The sequence below is a fragment of the Leuciscus leuciscus genome (assembly GCF_965113295.1).
Source record: "Leuciscus leuciscus genome assembly, chromosome: 5".
NCBI classification, from domain to species: domain Eukaryota; kingdom Metazoa; phylum Chordata; class Actinopteri; order Cypriniformes; family Leuciscidae; genus Leuciscus; species Leuciscus leuciscus.
This window is the reverse complement of record NC_138729.1, coordinates 30,286,933-30,314,849: the sequence shown is the minus strand read 5'-3', so window position 1 is coordinate 30,314,849 and position 27,917 is coordinate 30,286,933. Positions and strand designations below refer to the sequence as shown.

At 39.0% G+C, this 27,917-nt stretch overlaps 2 protein-coding genes and 1 long non-coding RNA gene across 12 annotated transcripts in view; 1 reads left to right on the top strand and 2 right to left on the bottom strand.

The window, feature by feature from the left end:
* Positions 1–1,255, bottom strand: part of arhgef28a (Rho guanine nucleotide exchange factor (GEF) 28a) — a 74,383-nt gene extending 73,128 nt beyond the window's left edge. For 5 of the 6 annotated variants that reach the window (XM_082168997.1, XM_082169001.1, XM_082169000.1 and 2 more), the window contains exon 1: positions 1,066–1,254. The gene's annotated coding sequence lies outside the window, so the exon portion shown is untranslated. Of the gene's footprint in view, positions 1–1,065 lie in introns of all 6 variants that reach the window. The other variant, XM_082168998.1, reaches the window with a different exon arrangement.
* Positions 1,256–4,083: 2,828 nt separating this feature from the next.
* On the bottom strand, positions 4,084–10,546 carry LOC309498653. Of its 5 annotated transcripts, none has more exons than XR_014206007.1 (5): positions 10,268–10,546; positions 9,709–9,796; positions 8,089–8,185; positions 5,083–7,175; positions 4,084–4,822 (listed from the first exon to the last, which is right to left on the bottom strand). It is a non-coding gene; the product is annotated as an uncharacterized lncRNA (long non-coding RNA). The 5 variants fall into 5 exon arrangements; XR_014206010.1 differs by lacking the exon at positions 4,084–4,822 and adding an exon at positions 9,252–9,344 and having other exon boundaries at positions 4,948–7,175; XR_014206008.1 differs by lacking the exon at positions 4,084–4,822 and adding an exon at positions 9,252–9,344 and having other exon boundaries at positions 4,948–7,175; positions 9,709–10,546.
* Positions 10,547–17,841: 7,295 nt separating this feature from the next.
* ankra2 (ankyrin repeat, family A (RFXANK-like), 2) lies at positions 17,842–27,882 on the top strand. Its single transcript, XM_082169551.1, has 9 exons — positions 17,842–17,996; positions 18,590–18,969; positions 19,065–19,223; positions 19,706–19,771; positions 25,242–25,339; positions 25,558–25,683; positions 25,987–26,053; positions 26,170–26,250; positions 27,218–27,882. Exons 2-9 carry the CDS (start codon positions 18,717–18,719, stop codon positions 27,271–27,273), a joined length of 906 nt encoding a protein of 301 aa, XP_082025677.1. The 5' UTR covers positions 17,842–17,996; positions 18,590–18,716; the 3' UTR covers positions 27,274–27,882.
* The last annotated feature ends 35 nt before the right edge of the window (positions 27,883–27,917 follow it).

Genomic DNA, 27,917 nt, shown 5'->3' with positions numbered 1-27,917 from the left:
TTAAAACACTTTTGATGACAGCTCTGCTTGCTACATGGCCACAATACTTGGGGTCACAATTTATGTTAGTATATTGTACTACTAATTCACATTTAACGCTGCCAAAGGTTAGGGCAAGAGATATAGCCTAACAGGGTTTGGGTTAGAGTCACTGCAGGGCTCCAAATAAAAACAGGATATGAATATTGCATTTAAATCTCACAAGATGTTTTCCAGAACAAGGGTTACCATTTAGTTAGTTACCCACTGCCTCCCTTGATCTCCCAATAGTTTCCACTGTTATAAGATTGCATTTTTAAAATAACATTTTACTAAAAAAAAACTACTAGAGGATAGTTGCTTCAAAAAAGTGCTAGCTCAACCTTTCACAAACATCTTTGTGTGGACACGAACAGATAAATGAAAGTCTAATTATGGTGGTTATTCGATTATTTACACAAAATTAATACATACAGACATATACCAGTTGTCTAATTAAGATTTCTAAATCAGTATATTGGAAGTCTATCAGATAATTTACATGACGTTTCAATAATCATAATATAACACCAGAAAAGTTTGTGCATTTAAACAGAGTCATTGCTACTGCTATTGTCATTAATTGCAGTAATATGAATAGCAAACACACTGTTGCCTAAAAATGGTCATTTAAAAAAACTACAAAGAACAATTGAAAACTTAAAGTTACAACCTGTGGTGAAAAATTCATTGCACCTTTTCCCATCGCTTCAAAAACTAGAGTAAAGAAACACAAAGAGAACTAGGGAAACACACAGTTATTGTGACAAGTTAAATGGATGTAAACAAAGATGTTGATATAGCCTAATGCTGAAAACATTTTACAGTGCGCTCCAGTTCCCAGTCAACTGACTACAAACAATGACAGCTTTCACTGGCGCTTCTTTTTCCGGACAAAACTTCACAGCAATTCCAAAACGTTTACATAAATATTCGAAGTAAAAATAAAACAGAAGATCCGTTTTTAAAGCCGCGGGAAAACGACTTCCCTGCGCTTTAATGTAAACGCGTCCGCACCTGAACTTCAAGACATGCGAGAACTCTTACCTCACTCCATACGAGTGTATTCTCTTCAACTGCACAAGGTAACGCTTTCAAACGCTTTCACGGCCGGTACATCCGTGTGCGTGACTTGCACTTGTACAGTGCCGAATGTTTTGAATGGACACAGGGGTTGTGGATGCGCCACCGGTGCTCACTCTCTTCAACACCCGCCGTGTGTGGTGATGGCCTTGCCCACCAAAGAGCACATTAACTAATCCTACTACGACGAGGGGTTGGCTCATGAATATTAAGTAGGACACTTGACTGGACCCTGCTGAAATGTAACCAAGCAACGTCAGTATAAAGAGATAAACCTTTGTCATAGTAGGACTCGTACATTCAAATAGGACCGCGAGAAAATTGCAACAGGACACTCGCGTGTTTAGGGACCATACATTGTCTCAGGTTGGTTTACCTAAGATTTTTTAATCCTTACATGTAATTATCATATTCAGGCATGTTACAATCACATTTTGTATAATTATAGTAGGCTACAAACTAAATGTATGCAGTAGGCTTTGAATGTCATTATTATTCATGAATAAACATGTACAAATGTGCTAATAGTATTAATAATAATGTTTTTAAAAGTATGCTCTTTGTCCTTATTAACATGTTTTGGCAATTACATGGCATATGATATATGTGCATTTGTAATACCTTTTAAAACACAAAAATTGTGAAGTAAAAAGGTGTCACGCATCAAATAGTAGGTAAAGAACATAAAGGTTATTGTTCCCTTCTATTAGGCTACATGCTGTTTTCAGGACCAAGCAGTGATGGAGACCACAGTTGAAAGTAACCTCTTTGTTTAAGCCAGATATGATCCATGTTAAATAACAAAAATCCTGTTAACACACTTGTGAAACAGGATATACAACCATATCACAAGTAAATCCTAAATCATCTAACACCTACTCTTCCTGGTTGGTATTGATAAAATTTGTAAAAAAAAAAAAAAAAAAACACGTCAAGAAGCGTCACTCCTAAAGTCAGAGGATTGGTTTACCTAAAGTGCCCCTGGCAATTGAACAGGAAATGGAGAGGAAGTCAATCAGTGTGCCCACCCTTCCTGTCTGTTCTTCAACAGGCTGGACTGAGTCCAAGGATCACAGACAGAATTTTACCAGAAAAACCCAGCAGAGGTTAAGAGTCTGTGCTTCAACTGTTTACAAGTAGAGTACCACCTAGTGGTCGATCAGTGACAAGCTGGAAGATGTTAAATGATCCTGAAAATAGAAGCAATATAGTGAAATACAGTAACACTTTACAATAATGTCTCATTTGTTAACATTAATTAATGTATTAAAGGTACAATATGTAAGAATTGTGTATCAAAATATTCAAAAACCACTTGCACAGTGTTATATATTTCTTTCAATTGTGTACTTACATTATCCTAACTGTTTCCAAGAATTTGTAAATTAAGAGAAATTCACAATTTTAAATAGTGCCCGTCCCTTATCACTTGTCGCCAATGACGTAATATCCGCGTTATCCCTGGTTTCCGCTTGTACTGCCATAGTAACCATGGCGACAGACGTGGACAACTGCGTCACGTCTAGCGGCACGCTCACGCTGTTGTTGTTTCGTTCAAACATTATGGACCATGGCAAGCAGACTTTGGGACAAAAGGAGAAATAAAACGAGGATCAGTATCGGAGCAGCGTTTTTGAGATGCCGAGAGCTTCACGACTCAATGTTATATAGCTCAGCATGATGAAATGTTAGAATATGATCAGTATGTTATTCTAATGTTGATCTAGCTTACTGCTAGTCTCATACAGCCAACAAATTAATACATCGAATAACATTATAACTTTCAACACACTCAAATGCAGTTTAGTATGATAGTGAAGGCCAAGTGAAACAGCGCTGTGTCACCTCACAATTTTAATATGTTACATAAACTGACCAGTTTGAGTATTAATTCAGCACTTCAAAGTCATGTTAAAAAACATGAATGTATTCTCTCATCCATAAACATTATTTCCCATAAAAATTATTAGATCCATCGGCATTACGACAAGTTCCATGATTCCGCTTATTCACAAAGCCTTCAAATGTGTATGTCTTAAATAAGTAGCCTAAGTAAAAGGAGGACAATTGTGTCTGTCCGAAGCGTGTTCATTTTTCTGCTTCTCTGTGAACCACTGGTTGATTTCTGTGTCAGTCACAATTGTTAGGCTATTTGATTCTCATTCAATGCTGTGATTTTTTTCAAGGCAAACAAAAAGACAGAATAAAATAACAAAAAAGTAATTTGTCGTGTAAAATGTTCTATTGAGTTGCCTATTTGTTGTAGGCCTACTGAAAATTGTTTTGATTTATTTTCAAACAGATTGCTCCAGTTACTAAAGGGGTGAAAATCAAGCTTATAAAGTTGTTTATGTCTATGTGTGTAACGTTGAGGCAGGAAAGAAGCGGAGAGAGAATCCACATGAAGCAAACAGGTAATCCAGGACAAACAACGGCACTCAGGAAAGGAACAAGAAAAAGCAAACAGCTACAATGACCGACAAACAACAACTGAAGCACAGAGGTTTAAATACACAGGCAAACAAGATAACAAGGAGGCGGGGCTAATTAGAAACACCTGGAGAGACTAATAAACAAGAAAAACTACAAAGGACTACAAAACATGGCACAGGACAGGAAATAACAAAAGTCCACACAAGACAAGGAGAACACAAGACAGGAATCATGACAATGTGGTGTTTTTAATATGATTTCAGACAAACCATGTACAAATTCATAAGTCAACACCATTGCTGAGGATTTTCTCCTTAAAACTGCAGTGACCAAAAACGCGGTTTGAAATCGCTGGTGTTTTTGACGTCACAAACTACCTTGTAACCAATCAAGTCAAGTCAGGTCACCTTTATTTATATAGCGCTTTTTACAATACAGATTGTATCAAAGCAGCTTCACCGTGATAACATGAAAATAATATGACAAAGTTTGTTTCTAGAAGAAATTTCCGTCATCATCCCGAAGTAAGGCATATCAATAATACCCAGATAGCACACGTACGTCGGGCCGACGTTGGCCCGATGCACAAAGTTCCATCGGCACGATGTCGCTCAGAGATCGTTTGCTCATCGGCAATATGTCGCCTCGACGTCGGCCTTTGATCGCAAATGATCTCCGGCCGATGTTTGAACGATGCAAAGCTGTAAATCTTTTGGCAGCTCTGCATGGGTTTTATAGGACCTTTATTTATATAGGTCGGACCTTTCGGGCTACTCCTTACATTAGACACCATGCGCTGCTTTCATTGACGCACGCACTTACGAACACACACACACACACACACACACACACATACAGAGCGGAGATCGCGCTGCAACACTCACTCAGCAGCACATAAACTGTAGTCAACATTGCCCCGAGACTTAAATTGATAAAATAGCTTTGATACTGAACACATGAAACTTTCATCCCTCTTAATGGTCATATTCAAGAAAAAAAGTGGAGTAGTTTTACACTTCCATCTTACCTCGCACGCTTTCAACGTTAAACTGCTGGAATACATGCTGTTTCTGTGAACAGTAAACACCGCCTTCTATGATTTGATTGGCTATCTATTTGGATGGTCGCTGTAAGGTAGACCAGCCTAAAATGTAACTTTTAAACCTTTTTGCCATCCTAAAAACAGAGCGGAGCAAGAATTTCCAATATTGAATTTCCAGTTTGGCCATTTCTAACTATTGACATACTATTGTTATTATTGACGTATAATTATACACTGCAAAAATGCCTTTCTTACTTAGTATTTTTGTGTTGTTTCTAAAGCTAAATTATCTGCCAGTGGGGTAAGAAAAATAATCTTGTTTTCCAATTGAATCAAGATTATTTTTCATACCCCACTGGCAGATAATTTAGCTTGTTTTAAGCAAAAATTACTTACTTTCTGTTCATCTGAAAACAAAATAGAATGTCTTATGTCATTTTACTTCTCTAAATGCTTCTTGATTTAAGAATTTTTAGATATTTGGACTGGAAACAACACAAAAATACTAAAGAAAAGCATTTTTTGCAGTGTAGGACTTGTCCCCCTCAATGTCTATGTACATATATACAGCCCTGGAGTTACTTGACTATCCAATATGAAAAAAGTAGGCTCTACTGACATTGAAAAATATCTTAATTTTTTGTGTAACTGTCTCTAGTATAATGAACAGACACAATTCAAGTTAAGACATTTTAATGACACCAGAAAGAACTCCAGGAGAAAAGGGATCAAAAAGGAACAGCAACAACGTAGAGAAGGATTCTTCCTGGCAACCTGTAACAGAGTGAAAAACATTGAAAAAAAGCAGTTAGGACTAAAGCTAAGAATAAAATTGTCATTACACTGGATAATATAATTAAACATCTAACAACAATCAAAGGTACATCAGCTGGCAAACCATTTAATAGGTTTAATAGTCTATTTAAAGGGAATGATTGTGGTGGGGAGTTTGCTCAAACTATGGCAGCGATACAGCGAATAGTTGTTCTAAAAGACGGCACCGTCCGCGGAGTGCTTTCAAAGGCCAGTGAAAGCATACTTTCAGTTAAGTTGTAAGTATTCGGATGCTAACTGTTTCTCATGGGTTCGTATGGTATTTTAAACATTTACAGGGGTAAGTCTGTGATTTTATTGCCATCCGAATCCATAATGTCAGTGTTTTTTCTCACCCAACCCGCGTACATTTCTTAATTTCTTTTATAAAGAACACCGCTTTCTCACATAACGCAGTGAAGCAGCCCCTGCACGAGTGAATAATTGATTCTCGAGCCACCGATATCAGCAGATTCAGCAGCATCGCCACGGGCAGCACTGGGTAACGTCACACGTAAGAAGGAATATCTTTAGCAGCTTCCTAAGGTATGGTTCGGGGAACACGCCTATAAACGTTATACCTTTAGTTAAGTTATACCTTAAGAGTCTTCGTAGCGCGCTAAGAGACAACGTTATCGGGAAACCCAGCCCAGGTGTTTATGAATGAGACACTGAATTAATTGGTTTTAAAAGTGTTTAAATTAATGATTCAATTGAGTATCTTTTTTTTTAATAGACTGGAACATGTTATTCTGATGTATGTTATCGTGATCTCCATTTTAAACAAAACAAAAATGATTTTAAACCAAATAGATTCTCAGTTTATCCTGAATTAGGGGCCGTTCACATATCATGTCTAAAAATGTGTGGAAAGCGCTCTCTCCTTTCTAAAAGCACTTGCGCTCCCGTCGCGTCTGTCGTTGCTATGCAAGCATGAACTGCGCTCTCCATGATGACGAGGAAGTATCAGCAAAGGATTAATTGATTTCTAGCCCTTGCATTAGCTTACTACTACTACTACTAAATATACTACTAGATATATTTATGGAGATGAGAAATAAAAACTTGCCCTGTACAGCTATGATCAGCTGTTCGGCCGAGTTTTCCATGTTGTTACGGAAAGGCCAAAGCTGATCGGTTGGTTTTTGTCACATGACCTGCGGTGCGCTTGTGGCATTCTGAAAAGTTGAGATGTTTTCATCTCACTGTGGCATATGCATGCCTGGAAAAACGAGCACGCCGCATCGCATGCGCGTCACTTCTATTATGGTATTACCAATGTTGTCACACTTGATTAACTGGTGGGGAAATATCCGAACGTATGACTTATAGAAGGTACAATTAACTAAGAACGTTTCGGGAAACACGTATTAACGATAAGGTACAGCTTAAGGTATAACTTGGGAACGACGTAGCGTTAAGAGGGTTTCGGGAAATCCAGCCCTTATCATAATTAATAACGTGTTTCCTGAAACGTTCTTAGTGTTGCGCTTTTATTGAGCAGGTCATGCAATAACATAAATTAGTTATTTACACCAATAATATGATGCGGCTGCTGGGCAATCTGGTGAGTTTTGGAGGTGGAGCATTGAAGAGAGGGGTGTGTTTGTTTGGGTTCATTCCAAATATCAACTATGTCCAACAGCGTTTTTGAAATATCGCTTACCCCACCTTAATATCTGGCAGTTTTTATGTCCATTTATAGTTGCCATCATCTGAAGTCTTCACAAGTGAGGCTGGATCCAAACTGGAGCTGCTATAATCTGTAGTGAACTTGCTGAGCATCCTGAGATAGAAACAGGGAAGCAACAGAAGAAAGATTAGCATAGTTGCAGTTCATATTATTTCAGGCAAAAGATGATCATGTGCACTTTTTACTATTTCATCACATATTAACTGTAAAACAAGATTATGAGATGTGTTAACAATGCTTGGCTAAAGAGATGTGTCTTTAGTCTAGATTTAAATTGGGAGAGTGTGTCTGAGCCCCGAACATTATCAGGAAGGTTATTTATGAAAGTAAAAGAGTGGCAAAACTCGAGAGCATAAAGATGTGAATTTGAGAACTTGTCCCCTGTAAAATACAAGTCCAAAGTTGAATTTAGAGATTTGCACTCGCAGAACGTGACTTAACGCATAGACAGTGATATTAAAATAAATAAATGATAACTCTGTAAACACCATACTAATTAAAAATAGACTACTATGTACAGTTAAGCGTTTTCCTCACATAGAAAACTAGTAGAAAACGCTTAAAGATCCCATGGCATGAAAATTTCACTTTATGAGGTTTTTTAACATTAATATGAGTTCCCCTAGCCTGCCTATGGTCCCCCAGTGGCTAGAAATTGTGATAGGTGTAAACCAAGCCCTGGGTATCCTGCTCTGCCTTTGAGAAAATGAAAGCCGGTAATAATCATAAATGTTTCTTGAGCGTCAAATCATCATATTAGAATGATTTCTGAAGGATCATATGAAGCTGTGATGCTGAAAATTCAGTTTTGATCACAGGAATTAATTACATTTTACAATATATTCACATAGAAAACAGTTATTTAAAATTTGTTATATTATTTCACAATATTATTGTTTTGAATGCTGTCTTGGTGAACATAAGAGACTTCTTTCAAAACATAATTTTTTTTACCAACACAATTAGTGTATGTTTGACATTAGTCTATGTTTGAAGTTTTACTTACTAATCATATGGTTCATAGCGCCTTAGAGATGGTGATCCGAGATGATGATCCGCCCAACTCTGCTACGGTGGAGGCCAGGGCATCAACATTGAAGGATCTAGGAACACAACAAACCATTTGTCACAGAGCCAACAATATTATTATATAATGCCAGGTTTATTACAAGTAAGAAGCTATAGCTAAGCTATATTATATATACAGGTGCTGGTCATACAATTAGAATATCATCAAAAAGTTGATTTATTTCAGTAATTCCATTAAAAAAAGTGAAACTTGTATATTATATAGACTCATTACATGCAAAGTGAGATATCTCAAGCCTTTATTTGTTATAATTTTGATGATTATAGCTTACAGCTTGTGAAAAACACAAAATCAAAATCCCAGAAAATTTGAATATTACATGAAATCACACAGTAATTACACAGTGATACCATGGTCATTGAACCAGGTTTTGGTTATTTTGGCAGTGTGGGCAGGTGCAAATCCTGCTGGAAAATGAAGGAAGCATGAAGTGCTCTGGAAATGTCCTGGTAGACGGCTGCGTTGAGTGGACAGCACAGTGGACCAACACCAGCTGATGACATGGCTCCCCAAACCAACACAGACTGTGGAAACTTCAAACTGGACTTCAGGCATCTTGGATTGTGTGCCTCTCCATTCTTCCTCCAGACTCTGGGACCTTGGTTTCCAAATGAGATGCAAAATTTGCTCTCATCAGAAAAGAGGACTTTGGTCCACTGTGCTTTATTAAATCCAGAGTCAACGCAGCCGTCTACCAGGACATGTTCAGAGCACTTCATGCTTCCTTCATTTTCCAGCAGGATTTGCAGCTGCCCACACTTCCAAAATAACCAAAACCTGGTTCAATGACCATGGTATCACTGTGTAATTACATGTGTGTGATTTCATGTAATATTCTCATTTTCTGAGATTTTGTGGTTTTCACAAGCTGTAAGCCATAATCAAAATTATAACAAATAAAGGCTTGAGATATCTCACTTTGCATGTAATGAGTCTATATGATATACCAGTTTCACTTTTTTAACGGAATTATTGAAATAAATCAACTTTTTGATGATATTCTAATTATATGACCAGCACCTGTAAGCTACAGCAGAAGTGAAATGCTTTTCTGAGATGAGTTTCTGAATCTATTTGACCTGCATCTGGGCATGGAGTACCTATGGCCTGAGGTAAGTAGCTTGAACTGGCAGGACAAAGGATGACTAGGGTCAGCTGCCTTCTTTGCCACTCTGTTGGAGTAAATGTGTGAGAGAGGGGGAAAGTTAATGCCTGCAATCTTGCTACACGTCCTAACAATACTCTCTAATCGTTTTTTTGTAGACAAGGAACCAAACCAGCAGATAAAACAGAAGGTTAAAACAGACTCAATAAAACAAGAATAAAACATTCTCATCAAAGTGGGGTCAATGTTAAAATTCCTGTCTATGGTAAAAATGCATTTGCTGCTGGGCTTTGGCACAAACAGCATCAGTGTGTGATTCAAAACATAGCTTACTATCAATTATTGTGCCAAGGTACTTGTATTCTTGTACTATCTCAATAGGTTGGCCATCAATGATAGTGAGGGGAAAGGGGGGGGGGGGGATTTCCTACCTGTATTTCCAACTTCTCCAGCAGCAGCTTTCTTCAGAAATGTTGAAGTCGTGGAGCTTTCCCTCTGTTATGGGTTATTTTGTTGCTGCTGAAATCACAGAACATTTTTTTATCAATATTTGTTTACCATTGAGCTAGTTTCATCCAATTTCCTCACTCCATGTAAGTGACGTCACCGATTAGGTCTACATACGTTTATGTTTACGTTTGTGTAAAATAAATGAGCTCACTTCCAAGTGAAACCTTTACAAAACCTCTCATATACACATAACAGGTGATTAAAAGCCCAAACTTTCATAAACAAAAGCTCAACCGAGTTAACATTAACTTAGCTTAACTTAACGTAGCTGCTACCTCTTCTGAAAACGGTTGATGCTAACGGACTTTTTCCGAAGACACAAAACCATGTCTATAAAAGTAAATATTCAACATAAGCGTATCAATTACAAGTAAGAGAAGTGTCAAGAACAGTTGTGTGTATTATCCGTGTGATCTTAGAGACTATATCACCTGAAAGCAGTGAAAACAACAGCGAGAGAGAGGGAGTTTTCCTGCTTACCAGTCGCAGTGGTCCCGCGGCGTTTCCATGGCAACTCAGCGCCGCGTCCGCTCCAGTGTTTGAAAGGGACTTGAAAGTTCACGAGCACAACGCGACATCGGCCTCCCGTATATTGGGCCGACCTAAAGCCGACGTAACGGAGCTGGGAAATAGAGCACTGACTGACAAGAGATCTGCCTACGCCTGGCCGACGCCTTTGCGATGTTATAGGGAGGGAGGCCGACGCTCGATGTTGGGCCAACGTCGGCCCGACGTACGTGTGCTATCTGGGATATAGTTGAATATTAAATGTCCCCAACTAAGCAAGTCAAAAGCCAAGGCAACAGGCAATTTTTGTTGCCTGTTGATAGAATCATGATCCTCGACGAGTGGATCTCTGAGCTGGTGCGAGTGAGTGGATGCGGGGCTAATTTAAATATTCATAGAACCACGTATACTAAACGACGTAAGGGTGTATTCAAGCTATTTTAAGGCATGAAGATGATTGAATATGGAATTTTGGTGATCAAAGATTAGTTTTAAGGGATACAATTTTTGACTACAGGCAGGGGGACTTTAAACCTCCTGTTATGATTGCAGGCACTGAATAGAATGTGAGTTTACATCGCCACCTTCTGGACATCACTACACAATGCATCCGTGGCACTGAGTGGAACCATTTGAGACAAGAGAAGACATAGTAGCCTTTTTTTTTTAGCCCATATAACAAGTAACGAAGGGTGGAAATCTTTTTAATAAATAATGATGAAGCAACACAATTTGTGTGAAATATATAACGCAGCAAGGGGGAAAATTCTTAATGACCCATTCTTGCATTTATTTACTCAAACAACTTTGTTTGACAGAACTATACTACTAATACAGACAAACATCTCACAAATCTCAATTAATTAAGCCTAGATAATTAACAGTAGTCAGACGTTATTTGGAATTATCTGAAACTGCAGAGAGATGTTTGTTAAAAATCACTGTTGACATAGGCTATAATGTGACCTTTAAAGTGACCATGGATAAAAAGCAAGTGAATTTAGTGAGAATTTATGGGTTGACTACCTGTCAAAAATGTGGAAAATTTTTAATTTCTTAATGTTTGAAAGAAGTCACTTATGTTCACCATGCTGCGTTTATTTGGTCAAAAATACAGTAAAAACAGCATTGTGAGATATTAAAATGTAAAATACCTGTTTTATATTTGAATTTTAAAATGTAATTTATTCCTGTGATGCAAAGCTGAATTTTCAGCATCATTACTCCAGTCTACAGTGTCACATGATCCTTCAGAAATCATTCTAATGCTGATGCACAAGAAACATTTCTTATAATTATCAATGGTGAAAACAGTTGTGTTGCTTTATTTTTGTGGAAATGGTGATACTTTTTTCAGGATTCTTTGATGAAGAGAAAGTTAAACGAAAAGTATTTATTCACATTTATTACATTTATTTATGAATATTTATTAAATAGAAATAACTGTCACTTTTGATCTTTAATTAATTAATTGATTAATTTCTCTCTCTTTTTAAATCTTACCACTAATGTTTGAATGGTATTGTTTCCACAAAAATGTTAAGCAGCAATTGATAAAAAAAAATAAAAAATCTTGAGCATCAAATCATCGGATCATGTGACACTAAAGACTGGAGTAATGAAGCTGAAATTTCTGCTTTGCATCATACGAAAAATTACATTTTAAAATGTATTAAAATAAAAAATATACATTTTAAATTGTAATAATATTTCATAATATTACTGTTTTTACTGTATTTTTAATTAAATAAATACAGCCTTGGGAAGCATAAGAGACTTCTTTCAAAAACGGAAGAAAAAAAAACAAAGTTTCCAAGAACCGTACTCTGATTTGCGATACGATTTTGGGCTCACATGGAAATTAATAGTCAAAATTAATGTAACCGGACAGTCACTGCATGAGGTAGAAGGGAGGAAATCTCCCACAGAGCTAACTACCATCCTTCCTGTGGACTGAAGCTGGGCCGTGACCCAAAAAGTGCCTTTAACCCTCTGATCTCTCTCATTAGCAAATGCACAAACAACACCAACAAACAAACAAACAAACAAACAAAAACATCAACAACCCAGGCCCCCCTCCATCACAATGTCTTTCTGTTTGACTCCCTCACTCTATGAGAGAGGTGAGATTACGTCATGGTCCACATCCTTGCTGTGAAGAACAGCAGGGGACCTGAGAAAAGATTGGCCTCAAAAGCTTCAGCACGAATTCTGAATAAAGGAGAAATCCTATTGACCGGAAGAACATGCAAGGGTGTCCAGTAGGGTCTCACGTTATCAGCCTATTCATCAGGCAACTCTCCCACTGCTGCCTCCTTTGGCTCCGGGTTTAGTCACACCATCAGCCCTGAATGACAGATCCCCAATCTCCCATCAGCCCCTCTACACTGTATATAATATACATATATATATATATATATATATATATATATATATATATATATATATATATATAAAAACTTGGATGTTTAAGTCATTCCAACTTAATTTGTGTTGAACTGACTTTATATGAGTTGAATCTTGTATAACTTGCATAACTTTTGTAAAAATTGCATAGCTTATTTTGATGAGTTAAAGTAATATGATGTCATAAATTATTGATCATATAATTTTTTACAGTGTAACACGCTCTCACATCCCAGAATACACCGAGACGAAGGGAGCTGACCAACAAACAGTGTGTGAATCAATCAGTTCTTAAACAGCACTATCATCGAATTATTTACAATTGACAAAAATACAAGACAAAATGACTATTTACTATGGTAAAAAATTTTTTTTAAAATAATGATAATAATCAGGCCAATCTGGCAAGTGCACAGACATTTTTCTTAACATTATATTGTATGCTAAAATACAATTTTGGGTGTTGTTTACTATGGATGTGTGTCTGAAAGTTTTCTGTTTCCAAATTTGACCCAGGTGTCCATCAAAGCAAAAACAGCATGTCTGGGAACACAGGATCCCCCTCATTCCATGTAACCAAAACTGCACTCCCGGTGGCCCAGTCAGGTAACGATCTGGCTCTCGCTGGCCGGAGCCCTCCATTGGCACAGCAGGGAGCACATTTACAAAGCTACACTTCACAAAACCTCCTTGAAACTTTTCAACTACCGAACTCCATCTGAAGTCACTGGAGAATTGCAAAAAGAAGAAATCCCTGGATCAATGATAATAGGAGATCATTTTCTATTATGATGACACATGAAATGTCATTTGATGAAATCACTTTTGCTTTTTGAATATGTAACACTTTCAAATATCAAACATTTGCTAACATTATTTTTGTATTATTATTTGATTCATTTATAGTCATTTTAGTATATGATGCCATTTTTTGTTGTACCAAATGTAAAAACAACAACAAAAACAATTTAAATAAATAGGGCCAATATTTCTGTGTAATCCATCTCATTTTATGACTTACACCTTGCGTTTCTTTTGCCTCATGTCATAATTTCAACTATTTATCTCGTAATAATGATTTTATTGATGTCAGAATTTTAGCTTTTACACCATAATTATAATTGTTTCCCTCATAATTTTGACTTATGTCAAAATTATGATTTACCAAACCAAAGATTTTTTTCTTATGTGGGCCGTCATCAAAGTAAAAACTCTGATAGATAAAAAATAAAATGTTAATTTTTGTGACTCATAAAAAATGTATCTAAATTTGCTCACATGCAGTGCATGGTGTTACTCTCAAGATGTCATTTTTGTCTTAAAGCCTTTTCCATATGCTGATATTTAATGATTTATGCTTTGAAACAAAAGATGACAAGATGAAAAAATATAGGCAAGACACCAGACACATCAAAAGCTGACTATGTCACAGGATATTCATAATTATGTGGCTTACATTATATTTTTTTGAGTATGCTTTTTGTTCCTGGTCATGACACTTAATGGTCTATCCTAGGCAGCTCACCTGCAAAGTCTTTGCATATTTTCGAACCACACCATTTATTTTGTCAGTGCCTATATAGCCAAACCTTTTAGCTATTAATCTCCTCAAAAGTTCAGGAAAAGTTTACAAGAAATACTGCATTATGTGTGTTTGTGTTGGAACAGATTATACAATTTAGTTTTTTTTACTTGGATTAATCCATTTATTCAAATCACTTCTAATTCTACCTAGCACACAAAACAAAGTTTTGATTATTCTGTTAAGTACTGTAACTCAAACAATGCAAATTCACCTTTTTGTTTTTTGTCCAAAGTCATTAATACCAAAGAATTTGTAATCCATTGGCTCAATCAGCATTATTATTTTGTTCTTGGTAATTACAGAAACAGGTCAAATGTGTATAATTATGCTCTGGAATGTTTTGTTTTTTTCAAAGCTGTTATATAGAAAGTATGTAGCCTTGGCATTTTCATGGGGCAAGTGCATCTTCTCTGCACTTGCCCGTGTCTTTTTCAAGGTGGTAAAACAACAAGGTATGCAAGAGTGTGGTTCAGTAACTGAAAAGGGCCTATATGATTATCATTTGTAACATTAAAATTATGATTCAGTATAAGAATTGGGATGAAACTTAGTTTTGACTGAAGCAGGCCTTCTAGTGCCAAAAAAAAAAAAGATTAGTGGAGCATAAACTGGCTAAGTCCTAAACAAGAGCTTAAAATGCTGCCTCATCCCGAAAAGTCCCTAATCATGGAGTTAGGAAATCTCCACTTTGGAGCTTTGGAGGCATGTGTGTGAATTAGTCTCACAGTCAACTCAAAACAAACAGAGTTAAAGCCATGAAACACGAGGGGTCAAAGTCAAGCAAGAACCGCAAGCTGCTGAATTAAGATCCCTCAGATCAGCAATCCCAGAAAAGCTCAAGGAGAGCTCAAAGTTCAAGGAGAGCCAGTGAAATTGTTACATTATCTTAAAGCTTTGGCTAAGAAAGTCCATTACAATGTAAAAAAAAAAAATTATAAAAAAAAAAAAATCGGCCTAGCAACAACAGGAACACTTCCACAGTTGTTACAGTTATTTTTAATGGTATGGGATCTGGGTAAGCATAATATACACTACCAAAGAGGGGCGCTGCTCTCTCAAATGTGACCCAAAGTGTTCTGCCATGGTTTACAATTCAGTTCTCCAATTATGCACAGAAACATTAAACATTACATCTAGGATGATAAAAGATAGAAAAATAGAAAGAGCATTTTATTCAATAAAAAAAAAAAATACTTTCTACAAAGTACTTTGACAAAGAACAGTGATTATTAGACTTAAAAAAGCATTTTCAGTTGCCTTGTATATGGCTAAAGATTAAGGGTTAGCCATAGAGGGGTCTATCTGTACAAACAGGGCACTAGAGAGCAAGTGAGAACAGAAAAGTGAATGGAGCCTGCTGCTAAAGCAGAACTTTGACAGGTTTGAGTATATCCCATCTAATCTGTTTGGCATTGTGCAACCAGACGGAAAAACTACAGCCTTGTAAATGCACGATTGCAGAGTCAGTCAATAGCGGAATAGGAAATCATGAAAAACTTCAAAAGCACTGGATGGTGAGGATAAAACAATGGAGTTAATTTGTTTTCTTGATGCAGGACTCTAAAGAAATAATAATCTGACTTAATATAAACACTGCATAAGCATTTCTGAAAAAATAAAAAATGCATCTCACAAAAAATAAACATTTTCCAATCACAACTTCCATCAAGCAGTGACATCCCTTACAGTGAGAAATGCAGCTGCCTGTTCAAATTGCACTGAACATTTCAACTGTACCCAAGCAGAGAATGGAAATGTTATTATGGATATTCAGTGGTTTGCAGTGGGCCAGACTCTAGTCTGTTTCCTTTTCACTCAGTTGTTTGGACCAGATTTTACATAAATATTTAGGCATTGCTCCACTCGGTTCTGAGAATGGCTTTGATAGAGGATTACATATCCAGTGACCACTAATTCCAAAATTACACAAATAGTTTGTAATAAACAAATGAAAAGAGCTCATGAGGACACATACTCAAAAACATCACCGAAGATGTCATGCAAGCTTTGCTCCAAACAAACACATTACTATATGTTAGCACATTAATTTAATTCAAACAAACAAATAAATAAAATATCTGTATAAACAGAAAATAAGTAAATTATAGAACCTATTCTTATCATAAAAGTGAATAAGCTTTATGTTTTGGAAGTAGTCCAGTTTGTTACAGTAGGCTAACTGCAGTTGTTTCCTAAACTTTCTTATATGAAGGTCACACTGGAAACTTTTTTTCATACTACTTTTCAAATGTATTTTACCTATAGATTATATTATAATGGCTACTTTGGGTTATGCAAGTCAAATAATTGTAGGCTAATTTACAATACAATGATTGCTAGGTAAACTAAGCTTGATTTTTGGTTGGTAAAGTGTTGCTCACGTACAGTCACATGCAACTTCTGTGAGCTCAAAAAGGTAGGAGTGTATTATATTGATGACATAATCACAGTGACACACTGACAGTGTTAGTATTAGGTAGGCCTATACTAATATTAGGTCGTACTATTATGCTATTATTAGGCTAAGATAGGGCTGAAATGAAATGAAATGAAAATGAAATATTGTAAATCAGTTGAGGAAACTTATAGTGACAAATATGGTTACCATGGGACCATGGGTAAGGTACAATGTAATTACAATGTATTATTCTCTGCATTTCAACATCCACATGTCGATGAACACACTGGCTGAATCCGAAATCGCCTCTTATAGCCTACCCTCAAAAAGGGCGCGTTAGTGGTGTCCGAAACCATTATTGAGTGCACTCATTCAACATTGCAAGTGTACAACCGATGGACGCAACGGCTGTCCGAATTCACTAAGGGTGTTTCTCAAAACCAAGAATGCAAAGAACGGACTTGTGTTCTTGGGGAGAACGCTCTTGCTAGTTGTTCTTGGAAGAATGAACTCACAAGGTGACGAGCACACAGAACGGCGCTGACAGTTTGAGACGATGTGTTCTTGCTGGTATTGCGCAATAACACCCCCGCACAGACGCCGTCTGCAGTGCCCAAACATAACGAGAATTATTGACGGTAACAGCCATGCTTTATCGCCCAAGCCTACCCCTCAGCTCAAGGGATTACTCTACAACTGTACACTATGTAATGTATATTCATAACAATAAAGCTACCTACGCTGAAGATTCTCACTTCCGAAAACGTTTGAGCGCATTTTCGAAAAATGCCAATATTTGAAATCTACACAGTTGATTTCTCGCATCAAATGTTCTCAGAAGTGAATTTAGCGATGAAATTGTAGAAAAACGACTTGCTGTATTGACCTCTCGTTCCTCGAATGCCGAAATGAATGCTGGGATATTTCTGCCGTCAAGTTCACACAAGTTACCAACCAATGCATCCTCGGTAAAATGGGCGTGTCAAGAACACTTCCGGGATTTTTAACCGTTCTTGCCAAAATGCAAACTTGTGTATTGGGACGGTACTTGGGCAGCGACTGATGACGTTTCACAAGTCCACAAGAACGCAAGTACAGACAAGAACGCATATTGAGAAACGGCCTAACTCCTATCCATTCACTCCTTCAAGGGAACATTATTAGTGGACTAACGTATGGAATAGTGAATGAGGGTTTAAGGGGCGATTTCGGATTCAGCCTGACTCCACCCTCTCAGCTTTTGAAAAAACTTTATTTACAATCAACCTCAAGAACAACCAGTCATTTCGAAACACACGATATTTATAAACTCGGTAGGTATTTATGACTACATTATGTAATATAAAGTAAGGTTTACTTTTGCGATAAAATGTTCCATAAACGTGTACAGTCGTTGTATTTATTGCTGAAATAATACGACAGTAGCCGTAGCCTGTTAATCCTGCATTAGAAATCAAGCTATGTTGCACAATGAACCAACCCGGTGTGCTCTCTCGTATCCCGTCTGTATTTTAACTGATCAAATGTAACGTTACACTCTGGAATTAAGAGGTATTTGTACAGTAAATGTTTCACTCAAGAGTATTTATGTAAAGGTAGTTAGCTGGTTGGCTAACCTTGTTTTGTTCACACTGACATTTAGCAAGCTCATTTGTCGGGCATGTATTATGTATTTTTGTCCAGGATCAAACGTGCACGGCTAAAATTCCACAATGAAATCTGTTATTATAATACCATCATAATAACCTTGATGATTCATCAGTTGTGGGTTTATAGTATTGCTGTTATGAACTCAAACTGTGGCACTAATGTCACCAACACTTACGTTTACAATGTTGCCATACGACTTACAGTTGATCGTTCACATATTTCCATTAATGTAAATATCTCTATCTAAATATCCCAGGTACAAAAGCTTTATTCTGTATGGGAGGCAGACATCATCCCCCAACCATAAGGGTTTGATTCTATTTATGGAAGAAGCTCAAGATCATTTGTAGCTTCTGTGGAATATAACAGATCCTGTGTGGACAATGGCATCGGAGGAGATGGAAGGTTTGTGCCCATTACCAGAGGTGACGGGCATCAAGGTCGAGCCATCAGTCAGCATTGGCTCAGTGGAGGATGCCAACTCACAGAACGCCATGGGGATAAAGTTTATATTACCCAATCGCTTTGACATGAACGTATGCTCACGCTTCGTGAAGTCGCTGAACGAGGAAGACAGTAAAAACATCCAGGACCAGGTGAACTCTGATCTGGAGGTGGCCTCTGTGTTATTTAAAGGTAAAGCAAATGAATGGAGGAAAATTACCACCTTTTTGGTGAATATCATTGTCAGGGAAGTCTTTAAGATGTCGTGTTTGTTTCTCTCTCTACAGCGGAGTGTAATATCCAAACATCTCCCTCACCTGGTATTCAGGTTAGGCATGTGTACACGCCATCAACCACCAAACACTTCTCTCCCATTAAGCAGTCCACTACACTCACCAACAAACACCGTGGGAACGAGGTCTCATCCACACCGTTGCTTGTTCACTGTAAGTCTTCTCATTTCTCATTTCATTTGACAAAACTATCCACTGATATTTACTGATATTACTGGTTAACAGAGTATGTAAAGGTAGTTAGCTGGTTGGCTAACCTTGTTTTGTTCACACTGACATTTTGCACGCACATTTGTCAGGCATGTATTATGTATTTTTGTCCAGGATCAAACGTGCACGGCTAAAATTCCACAATGAAATCTGTTATTATAATTCCATCATCATATTATATTATAATACCATTTTAATACCATTGTTTTGTGTGAACCTTATCATTATTCTGTTTTGTCTTATTTTAAGATCTTGCTATCCTGTTAAGTGAATACTTGTGCCACTTTTCTTTTGCTTGTGCTTTTGCTGGAGGGCCAACGCAGGACGTTGGCCCTCCAGGACTAGGATTGGACACCCCTGATCTACTCTTTAAAACTAAAACCGTGACTATAACTTCATGTTCACCTTTTTTCCCTCTTTTCTAGCACTGTCTATACATCAGTTGGCGGCACAAGGAGAGATGGTGTTCCTTGCAAGTCGAATAGAACAAGGCAAGTTTGTAAAATTGATGTGAAGCAAAAGTGCAGTTTGGTCTTAAATACTGTTCAAACGTTTGTAAATGTTTTTGAAAGTTTATTATGCTCACCAAGACTGTGTTTATTTGATCTAAAATAAAGTAAAGCAGTAATATTGTGAAATATTATTACATTTAAAACTAGATGTACCGCATCGCGGTACAAAATATGACCGCCGCTCAGGCCTGCACTGGCTTTCCACAAAAATAAATGACGTGGAGTAATTTGGCTGTATTGCGTGTTTATGTATATACCTAAAAAAAGTAATAGTATGTGCATGTCTGTCTGTGTGTGTGTGTGTATGTGTGTGTGTTTGTGTATGTGTGTGTCTGTGTGTGTGTGTGTGTGTGTGTGTCTGTGCGTGTATGTATGTGTGCGTACATGTGTGCGCGTGTGTGTTTGTGTGTGTGTGTCTGTGCATGTGGATTTGTATGTGTGTGTATGGGTGTGTGTCTGTGCGTGTGGATGTCAGTGTGTGTGCATGCTTGCGTTTGTTTGTATTCCTGCATGTGTGTGTGTGACAGTATCATCCTAAACCAGCAACCCTTCGCTCAACAGCACCATCTACAGGCCGATGAGTGTACAGTCACTAAATGTGCACATAAATGAATTTATTTTATACCCCCCCATGGATGAAATTCTACAAAACTTAGCAGAGGATACCCCCAGAGGTTGTCAAGTTAATCATACACATGAAATATGGTGCAGTTCTGAACATCTCCACTGAAGATAGGGGCGATTAAAGCAGAATAATATTGCATTTTCATTTTTTATGGGAGGGGCGCAAATCACAAATGAGTGATTATGGGCTAGGTTGATGTGGGCCCTTAAGAGCAACATACCATAAAAATGTCTTCATCCTCGGTGCCACGGTTCAGGTAGTTATTTAGGAAAAACTGCATTTTTTTGGGTTTGGGGGGGCCCAGCGCGGGGGGGGAGTGGCCCCCGGGGACCAAACGAAATTTTTCCGTAGAAGTCTAGTGGGGCTACATGCCCACCAAATTTCATGTTCCCCGGTGTTTCGGTGTCCCTGGTATCGTTGACGAAAAATTTACGGGGGCCCCAGCGCAGGGGGGGGAAGTGGCCCCCGGGGACCAAACGAAATTTTTCCGTAAAAGTCTAGTAGACGAACATACCATAAAAATTTCTTCATCCTCGGTGCCACGGTTCAGGTAGTTATTTAGGAAAAACAGAATTTTTTTGGGTTTGGGGGGGCCCAGCGCGGGGGGGAGTGGCCCCCGGGGACCAAACGAAATTTTTCCGTAGAAGTGTAGTGGGGCTACATGCCCACCAAATTTCATGTTCCCCGGTGCTTCGGTGTCCCTGGTATCGTTGACGAAAAATTTACGGGGGCCCCAGCGCGGGGGGGGAAGTGGCCCCCGGGGACCAAACGAAATTTTTCCGTAAAAGTCTAGTAGACCAACATACCATAAAAATGTCTTCATCCTCGGTGCCACGGTTCAGGTAGTTATTTAGGAAAAACTGCATTTTTTTGGTTTTGGGGGGGCCCAGCGCGGGGGGGGAGTGGCCCCCGGGGACCAAACGAAATTTTTCCGTAGAAGTCTAGTGGGGCTACATGCCCACCAAATTTCATGTTCCCCGGTGCTTTGGTGTCCCTGGTATCGTTGCCGAAAAATTTACGGGGGCCCCAGCGTGGGGAGGGGGGAGTGGCCCCCGGGGACCAGACGAAATTTTTCCGTAAAAGTCTAGTAGACGAACATACCATAAAAATGTCTTCATCCTCGGTGCCACGGTTCAGGTAGTTATTTAGGAAAAACTGCATTTTTTGGGGTTAAGGGGGGCCCAGCGCGGGGGGGGAGTGGCCCCCGGGGACCAAACGAAATTTTTCTGTAGAAGTCTAGTGGGGCTACATGCCCACCAAATTTCATGTTCCCCGGTGTTTCGGTGTCCCTGGTATCGTTGACGAAAAATTTACGGGGGCCCCAGTGCGGGGGGGGAAGTGGCCTCCGGGGACCAAACGAAATTTTTCCGTAAAAGTCTAGTAGACCAACATACCATAAAAATGTCTTCATCCTCGGTGCCACGGTTCAGGTAGTTATTTAGGAAAAACTGAATTTTTGGGGGTTTGGGGGGGCCCAGCGCGGGGGGGAGTGGCCCCCGGGGACCAAACGAAATTTTTCCGTAGAAGTCTAGTGGGGCTACATGCCCAGCAAATTTCATGTTCCCCGGTGTTTCGGTGTCCCTGGTATCGTTGACGAAAAATTTAAGGGGGCCCCAGCGCGGGGGGGGAAGTGGCCCCCGGGGACCAAACGAAATTTTTCCGTAAAAGTCTAGTAGACCAACATACCATAAAAATTTCTTCATCCTCGGTGCCACGGTTCAGGTAGTTATTTAGGAAAAACTGCATTTTTTGGGGTTTGGGGGGGCCCAGCGCGGGGGGGGAGTGGCCCCCGGGGACCAAACGAAATTTTTCCTTAGAAGTCTAGTGGGGCTACATGCCCACCAAATTTCATGTTCCCCGGTGCTTCGGTGTCCCTGGTATCGTTGACGAAAAATTTACGGGGGCCCCAGCGCAGGGGGGGGAAGTGGCCCCCGGGGACCAAACGAAATTTTTCCGTAAAAGTCTAGTAGACGAACATACCATAAAAATTTCTTCATCCTCGGTGCCACGGTTCAGGTAGTTATTTAGGAAAAACAGAATTTTTTGGGGTTTGGGGGGGCCCAGCGCGGGGGGGAGTGGCCCCCGGGGACCAAACGAAATTTTTCCGTAGAAGTGTAGTGGGGCTACATGCCCACCAAATTTCATGTTCCCCGGTGCTTCGGTGTCCCTGGTATCGTTGACGAAAAATTTACGGGGGCCCCAGCGCGGGGGGGGAAGTGGCCCCCGGGGACCAAACGAAATTTTTCCGTAAAAGTCTAGTAGACCAACATACCATAAAAATGTCTTCATCCTCGGTGCCACGGTTCAGGTAGTTATTTAGGAAAAACTGAATTTTTTTGGTTTTGGGGGGGCCCAGCGCGGGGGGGGAGTGGCCCCCGGGGACCAAACGAAATTTTTCCGTAGAAGTCTAGTGGGGCTACATGCCCACCAAATTTCATGTTCCCCGGTGCTTTGGTGTCCCTGGTATCGTTGACGAAAAATTTACGGGGGCCCCAGCGTGGGGAGGGGGGAGTGGCCCCCGGGGACCAGACGAAATTTTTCCGTAAAAGTCTAGTAGACGAACATACCATAAAAATGTCTTCATCCTCGGTGCCACGGTTCAGGTAGTTATTTAGGAAAAACTGAATTTTTTGGGGTTAAGGGGGGCCCAGCGCGGGGGGGGGAGTGGCCCCCGGGGACCAAACGAAATTTTTCTGTAGAAGTCTAGTGGGGCTACATGCCCACCAAATTTCATGTTCCCCGGTGTTTCGGTGTCCCTGGTATCGTTGACGAAAAATTTACGGGGGCCCCAGTGCGGGGGGGGAAGTGGCCTCCGGGGACCAAACGAAATTTTTCCGTAAAAGTCTAGTAGACCAACATACCATAAAAATGTCTTCATCCTCGGTGCCACGGTTCAGGTAGTTATTTAGGAAAAACTGCATTTTTTGGGGTTTGGGGGGGCCCAGCGCGGGGGGGAGTGGCCCCCGGGGACCAAACGAAATTTTTCCGTAGAAGTCTAGTGGGGCTACATGCCCAGCAAATTTCATGTTCCCCGGTGTTTCGGTGTCCCTGGTATCGTTGACGAAAAATTTAAGGGGGCCCCAGCGCGGGGGGGGAAGTGGCCCCCGGGGACCAAACGAAATTTTTCCGTAAAAGTCTAGTAGACCAACATACCATAAAAATTTCTTCATCCTCGGTGCCACGGTTCAGGTAGTTATTTAGGAAAAACTGCATTTTTGGGGGTTTGGGGGGGCCCAGCGCGGGGGGGGAGTGGCCCCCGGGGACCAAACGAAATTTTTCCTTAGAAGTCTAGTGGGGCTACATGCCCACCAAATTTCATGTTCCCCGGTGCTTCGGTGTCCCTGGTATCGTTGACGAAAAATTCAGTAAGGTGACGAAAAAAAAAAAAAAAAAAAACTTTGACAATCCCTATATGACCGGCTAGCTACGCTAGCGGCGGTCATAATAATTGTTTCTATTGTTATATATTTTAACATGTAATTTATTCCTGTGATGCAAAGCTGAATTTTCAGCATCATAACTCCAGTCTTTAGTGTTGCATGATCCTTCAGAACATTGCTTATTATTAATGTTGAAACAAGTTGTGCTGCTTAACATTTTTGTAGAAACTGTGATATTTTTTTTCCGGATTCTTTTGATGGACAGCTTTTGCAACATTATAAATGTATTTACTGTCACTTTTATTTAATTCAATGTCTCCTTGCTGAATTAATGAATTTATATATATATATATATATATACACACATACATACATAGGTGCTGGTCATAAAATTAGAATATCATCAAAAAGTTGATTTATTTCAAGAATTCAACTTAACAGGTGAAACGAATATATTATATAGACTCATTCCATGCAAAGTGAGATATTTCAAGCCTTTATTTGTTATAATTTTGATGATTAGGGCTTACAGCTTATGAAACCCATGAAATCAAAATCCCAGAAAATTAGAATATTACATGAAATCACACAGTAATTACACAGTAATACCATGGTCATTGAACCAGGTTTTGGTTATTTTGGCAGTGTGGGCAGGTGCAAATCCTGCTGGAAAATGAAGGAAGCATGAAGTGCTCTGAAAATGTCCTGGTAGACGGCTGCGTTGACTCTGGATTTAATAAAGCACAGTGGACCAAAGTCCTCTTTTCTGATGAGAGCAAATTTTGCATTTCATTTGGAAACCAAGGTCCCAGAGTCTGGAGGAAGAATGGAGAGGCACACAATCCAAGATGCTTGAAGTCCAGTGTGAAGTTTCCACAGTCTGTGTTGGTTTGGGGAGCCATGTCATCGGCTGGTGTTGGTCCACTGTGCTGTCTACTCAACACAGACGTCTACCAGGACATTTTCAGAGCACTTCATGCTTCCTTCAGCAGACAAGCTTTATGGAGATGCTGACTTCATTTTCCAGCAGGATTTGCACCTGCCCACACTGCCAAAATAACCAAAACCTGGTTCAATGACCATGGTATTACTGTGTAATTAATTACTGTGTGATTTCATGTAATATTCTAATTTTCTAGGATTTTGATTTCATGGGTTTCATAAGCTGTAAGCCATAATCATCAAAATTATAACAAATAAAGGCTTGAAATATCTCACTTTGCATGTAATGAGTCTATATAATATATTCGTTTCACCTGTTAAGTTGAATTCTTTAAATAAATCAACTTTTGGAAGATATTCTAATTTTATGACCAGCACCTGTATACACACACACACACTGACCCCCAACTTGAAAAGTGGTGTAATTATTATCTCTTTGGTCAATTATGTCTAAACTTGTGATAAATGAGTAGCTGACAGTTACCTTCCTTTTTCTCTTTAGAGTCTGTGATAAACCTGCAGGATGAGGAAGGATTCACCCCACTGATGTGGGCAGCAGCTCATGGACAGATTGCTGTGGTGGAGTTCCTGTTACAGAGTGTGAGTGCAAAATACTGGACACTTCCACTATATCAGTTCTTCAAAGTTATCTTTAACTGATCACGGAGATCAAATAGTCCAAATATACCTGCACAAAGCAGTTTGTTATTCTTTATACTTTCAGCCTCCTGTCATTCTTTTGAAATTTTAGCTAAAAGCCTCAGTAGGTCGGAGCCGCCTGGGACACAAAGCTTGAATGGCTGAATCTTTGCTTTCAGGGTGCAGATCCTCATCTCTTGGCCAAAGGGAGAGAGAGTGCACTGTCATTGGCCTGCAGTAAAGGGTACACAGATATTGTCAGAATGCTTATTGACTGTGGAGTTGACGTCAATGAGTATGATTGGGTAAGTGGTCACATTGTTGATTTCTGAAGACATCTAATAATATAAGTTCTGTAAATGAAAATTGTGTCGGTGACTGTAGTGCAGTATAGTACTTTGCTAAATATGCTGGTAGTTTAACAGCAATGTAAATGGATTTGACGTATTTGTTGGGTGGGGGTTAAATAGTGAGATAAATAGTCAAATAGTTTTTCCTAGTATTGTTATATGGTGTGAATATACTTCTTGCTATGAGGTGTAGAAGTCAGAATCAATGTTTAAGCAAAAAAATGATCTGCACTTAAAGCAGTGCTTATGTTTTTTCAGAATGGTGGTGCTCCGTTACTCTATGCAGTGCATGGTAATCATGTTCGCTGTGTGGAAATCCTCTTAGGTAAAAGGCTTAATTTGAATTCAGTTCATTTCACTCCAATGCATTCCAGTGTTTAGTTTTTTTCAAAGGTTTGGTTCACTGTAATGTAATGAATATGACTTCTGATCACTGAACAGAGAGTGGAGCTGACCCAACCATGGAGTCGGACTCTGGGTTCAATGCTATGGACATGGCTGTGGCGATGGGCCATAGAAATGGTAACACTAACAAGATTCCCATCAGTGTTAAATACCATAAAGCTTAGCTTTCTTAAAATATGAATATCTGATGAAGCTGAGATCATTAAAGGACAAGTTCGGTATTTTACACTTAAAGCCCTGTTTTCAGATAGTTTCTGATGAAATACAATGGTTAAGATTGAACTTTGGACAAATGCTGCTGTCCCGAGAATTTTAGGTTTTTGTGTTAGCACCCCCCCCACCTTAACAATGGCTGCATAGGTGCACTGGAATAATCCTTCCTAAAACGCATTAAACTTTCGTTTACAAAGACGTGAAACTCACCGAGTGGTCAGGGGTGTTCACTGATATGCTCACACAAAAATCGCTGCAAAAGATGCTTTCCAACAGGTTTTATCGTAGTTTTTGTCCAACTCCATTGACTTGTATAGGACGTGCTGTGAGACCGCAGCACCTTTACGGTATTACTCCGCCGCTTCTTCTTCTGTGTATTCAATGAAATGCCAGTGGTTTGCTTGCAATTGGCAAAGGTGCATTATCACCACCAACTGGGCTGGAGAGTCTATTATTCAAGCTCTCAACGGAAGAATGTACGGGTGTGAGGCGTTTGGAAAAATAGGTCCACAGTTTTACAACGAATGGTAAAACACCTGTTTGAAAGCATCTTTTGCAGCGATTTTTGTGTGAGCAGATCAGTGAACACCCCTGACCACTCGGTGAGTTTCACGTCTTTGTAAACGAACGATTTTTCCAGTGCACCTATGCAACCGTTGTATAGGTGGGGGGGTGCTACCACAAAAACCTAAAATTCTCGGGACAGCAGCATTTGTCCAAATTTCAATCTTAACCATTGTATTTCATCAGAAACGATCTGAAAACAGGGCTTTAAGTGTAAAATACTGAACTTTTCCTTTAACCTTGTCATGTTTTGTGTTGGTCTTACTGTCTCAACATGAATGTAATTGTAATTCTACATGTTTCCCAGTCCAACAGGTCTTGGAGGCTCATCTTCTGAAGCTACTGCAAGGTATCAAAGAATAACATGGCATGTACAAGACAAATTGGAGTGACTATTGAGTGTTACGAGTGTTCAATATCTGCCAACTGATGAAGTGAATTGTCATTTTTGAATCCAGATAAATGTACTGATCCATAAACAGATGACAATTGCTGACATCAGAAATTGATTTTTGAATTTAATATATTACAATATATAAATATGTATATGTGTGTGTTTGTGTTTAGTCAATGTGATGTGTGTTTTAGGCAAATTATATTTGCTATGTGTACTTGAAAATGAAGCAGTTTCACATTAAACTTGACTGGTATTAAGAATGGTTAATAAAATGAAGAATCTAAATCAGGTCATTTAGAATCAATGGAGTGCAAAAGAACATGGTGCAAAACAGATTTACAGCAACAGTTTACAGTGAGAGATGTCCAAGTACTAATTCAACTGTCACATTTTGCTGTTGCTCCCAGAAAGATTGTGTTCAGGTTTACTCTTTGGATTGCCCTCTTTTTATGGCAAATTTTGTTCTACAAAACTGTAAATAAACTTTTACTTGTACTAAAGGATGTATCCGATTGATGTCTGAAAAACAACTATTATTTAAAAAGTGCACTGCACTTCTAGCATAAGTTTTTGTATTTTTTTTTTTTTTTACTAATCCCTAAAGAATCAT

Excerpts from the sequence above, each read along its gene's own strand:
- ankra2 (XM_082169551.1), top strand. The coding sequence starts at position 18,717 with ATGGCATCGGAGGAGATGGAAGGTTTGTGCCCATTACCAGAGGTGACG. Across the intron at positions 18,970-19,064 it reads GGCCTCTGTGTTATTTAAAG|CGGAGTGTAATATCCAAACA; the intron begins GTAAAGCAAATG and ends CTCTCTCTACAG. Across the intron at positions 25,684-25,986 it reads ACGTCAATGAGTATGATTGG|AATGGTGGTGCTCCGTTACT; the intron begins GTAAGTGGTCAC and ends ATGTTTTTTCAG.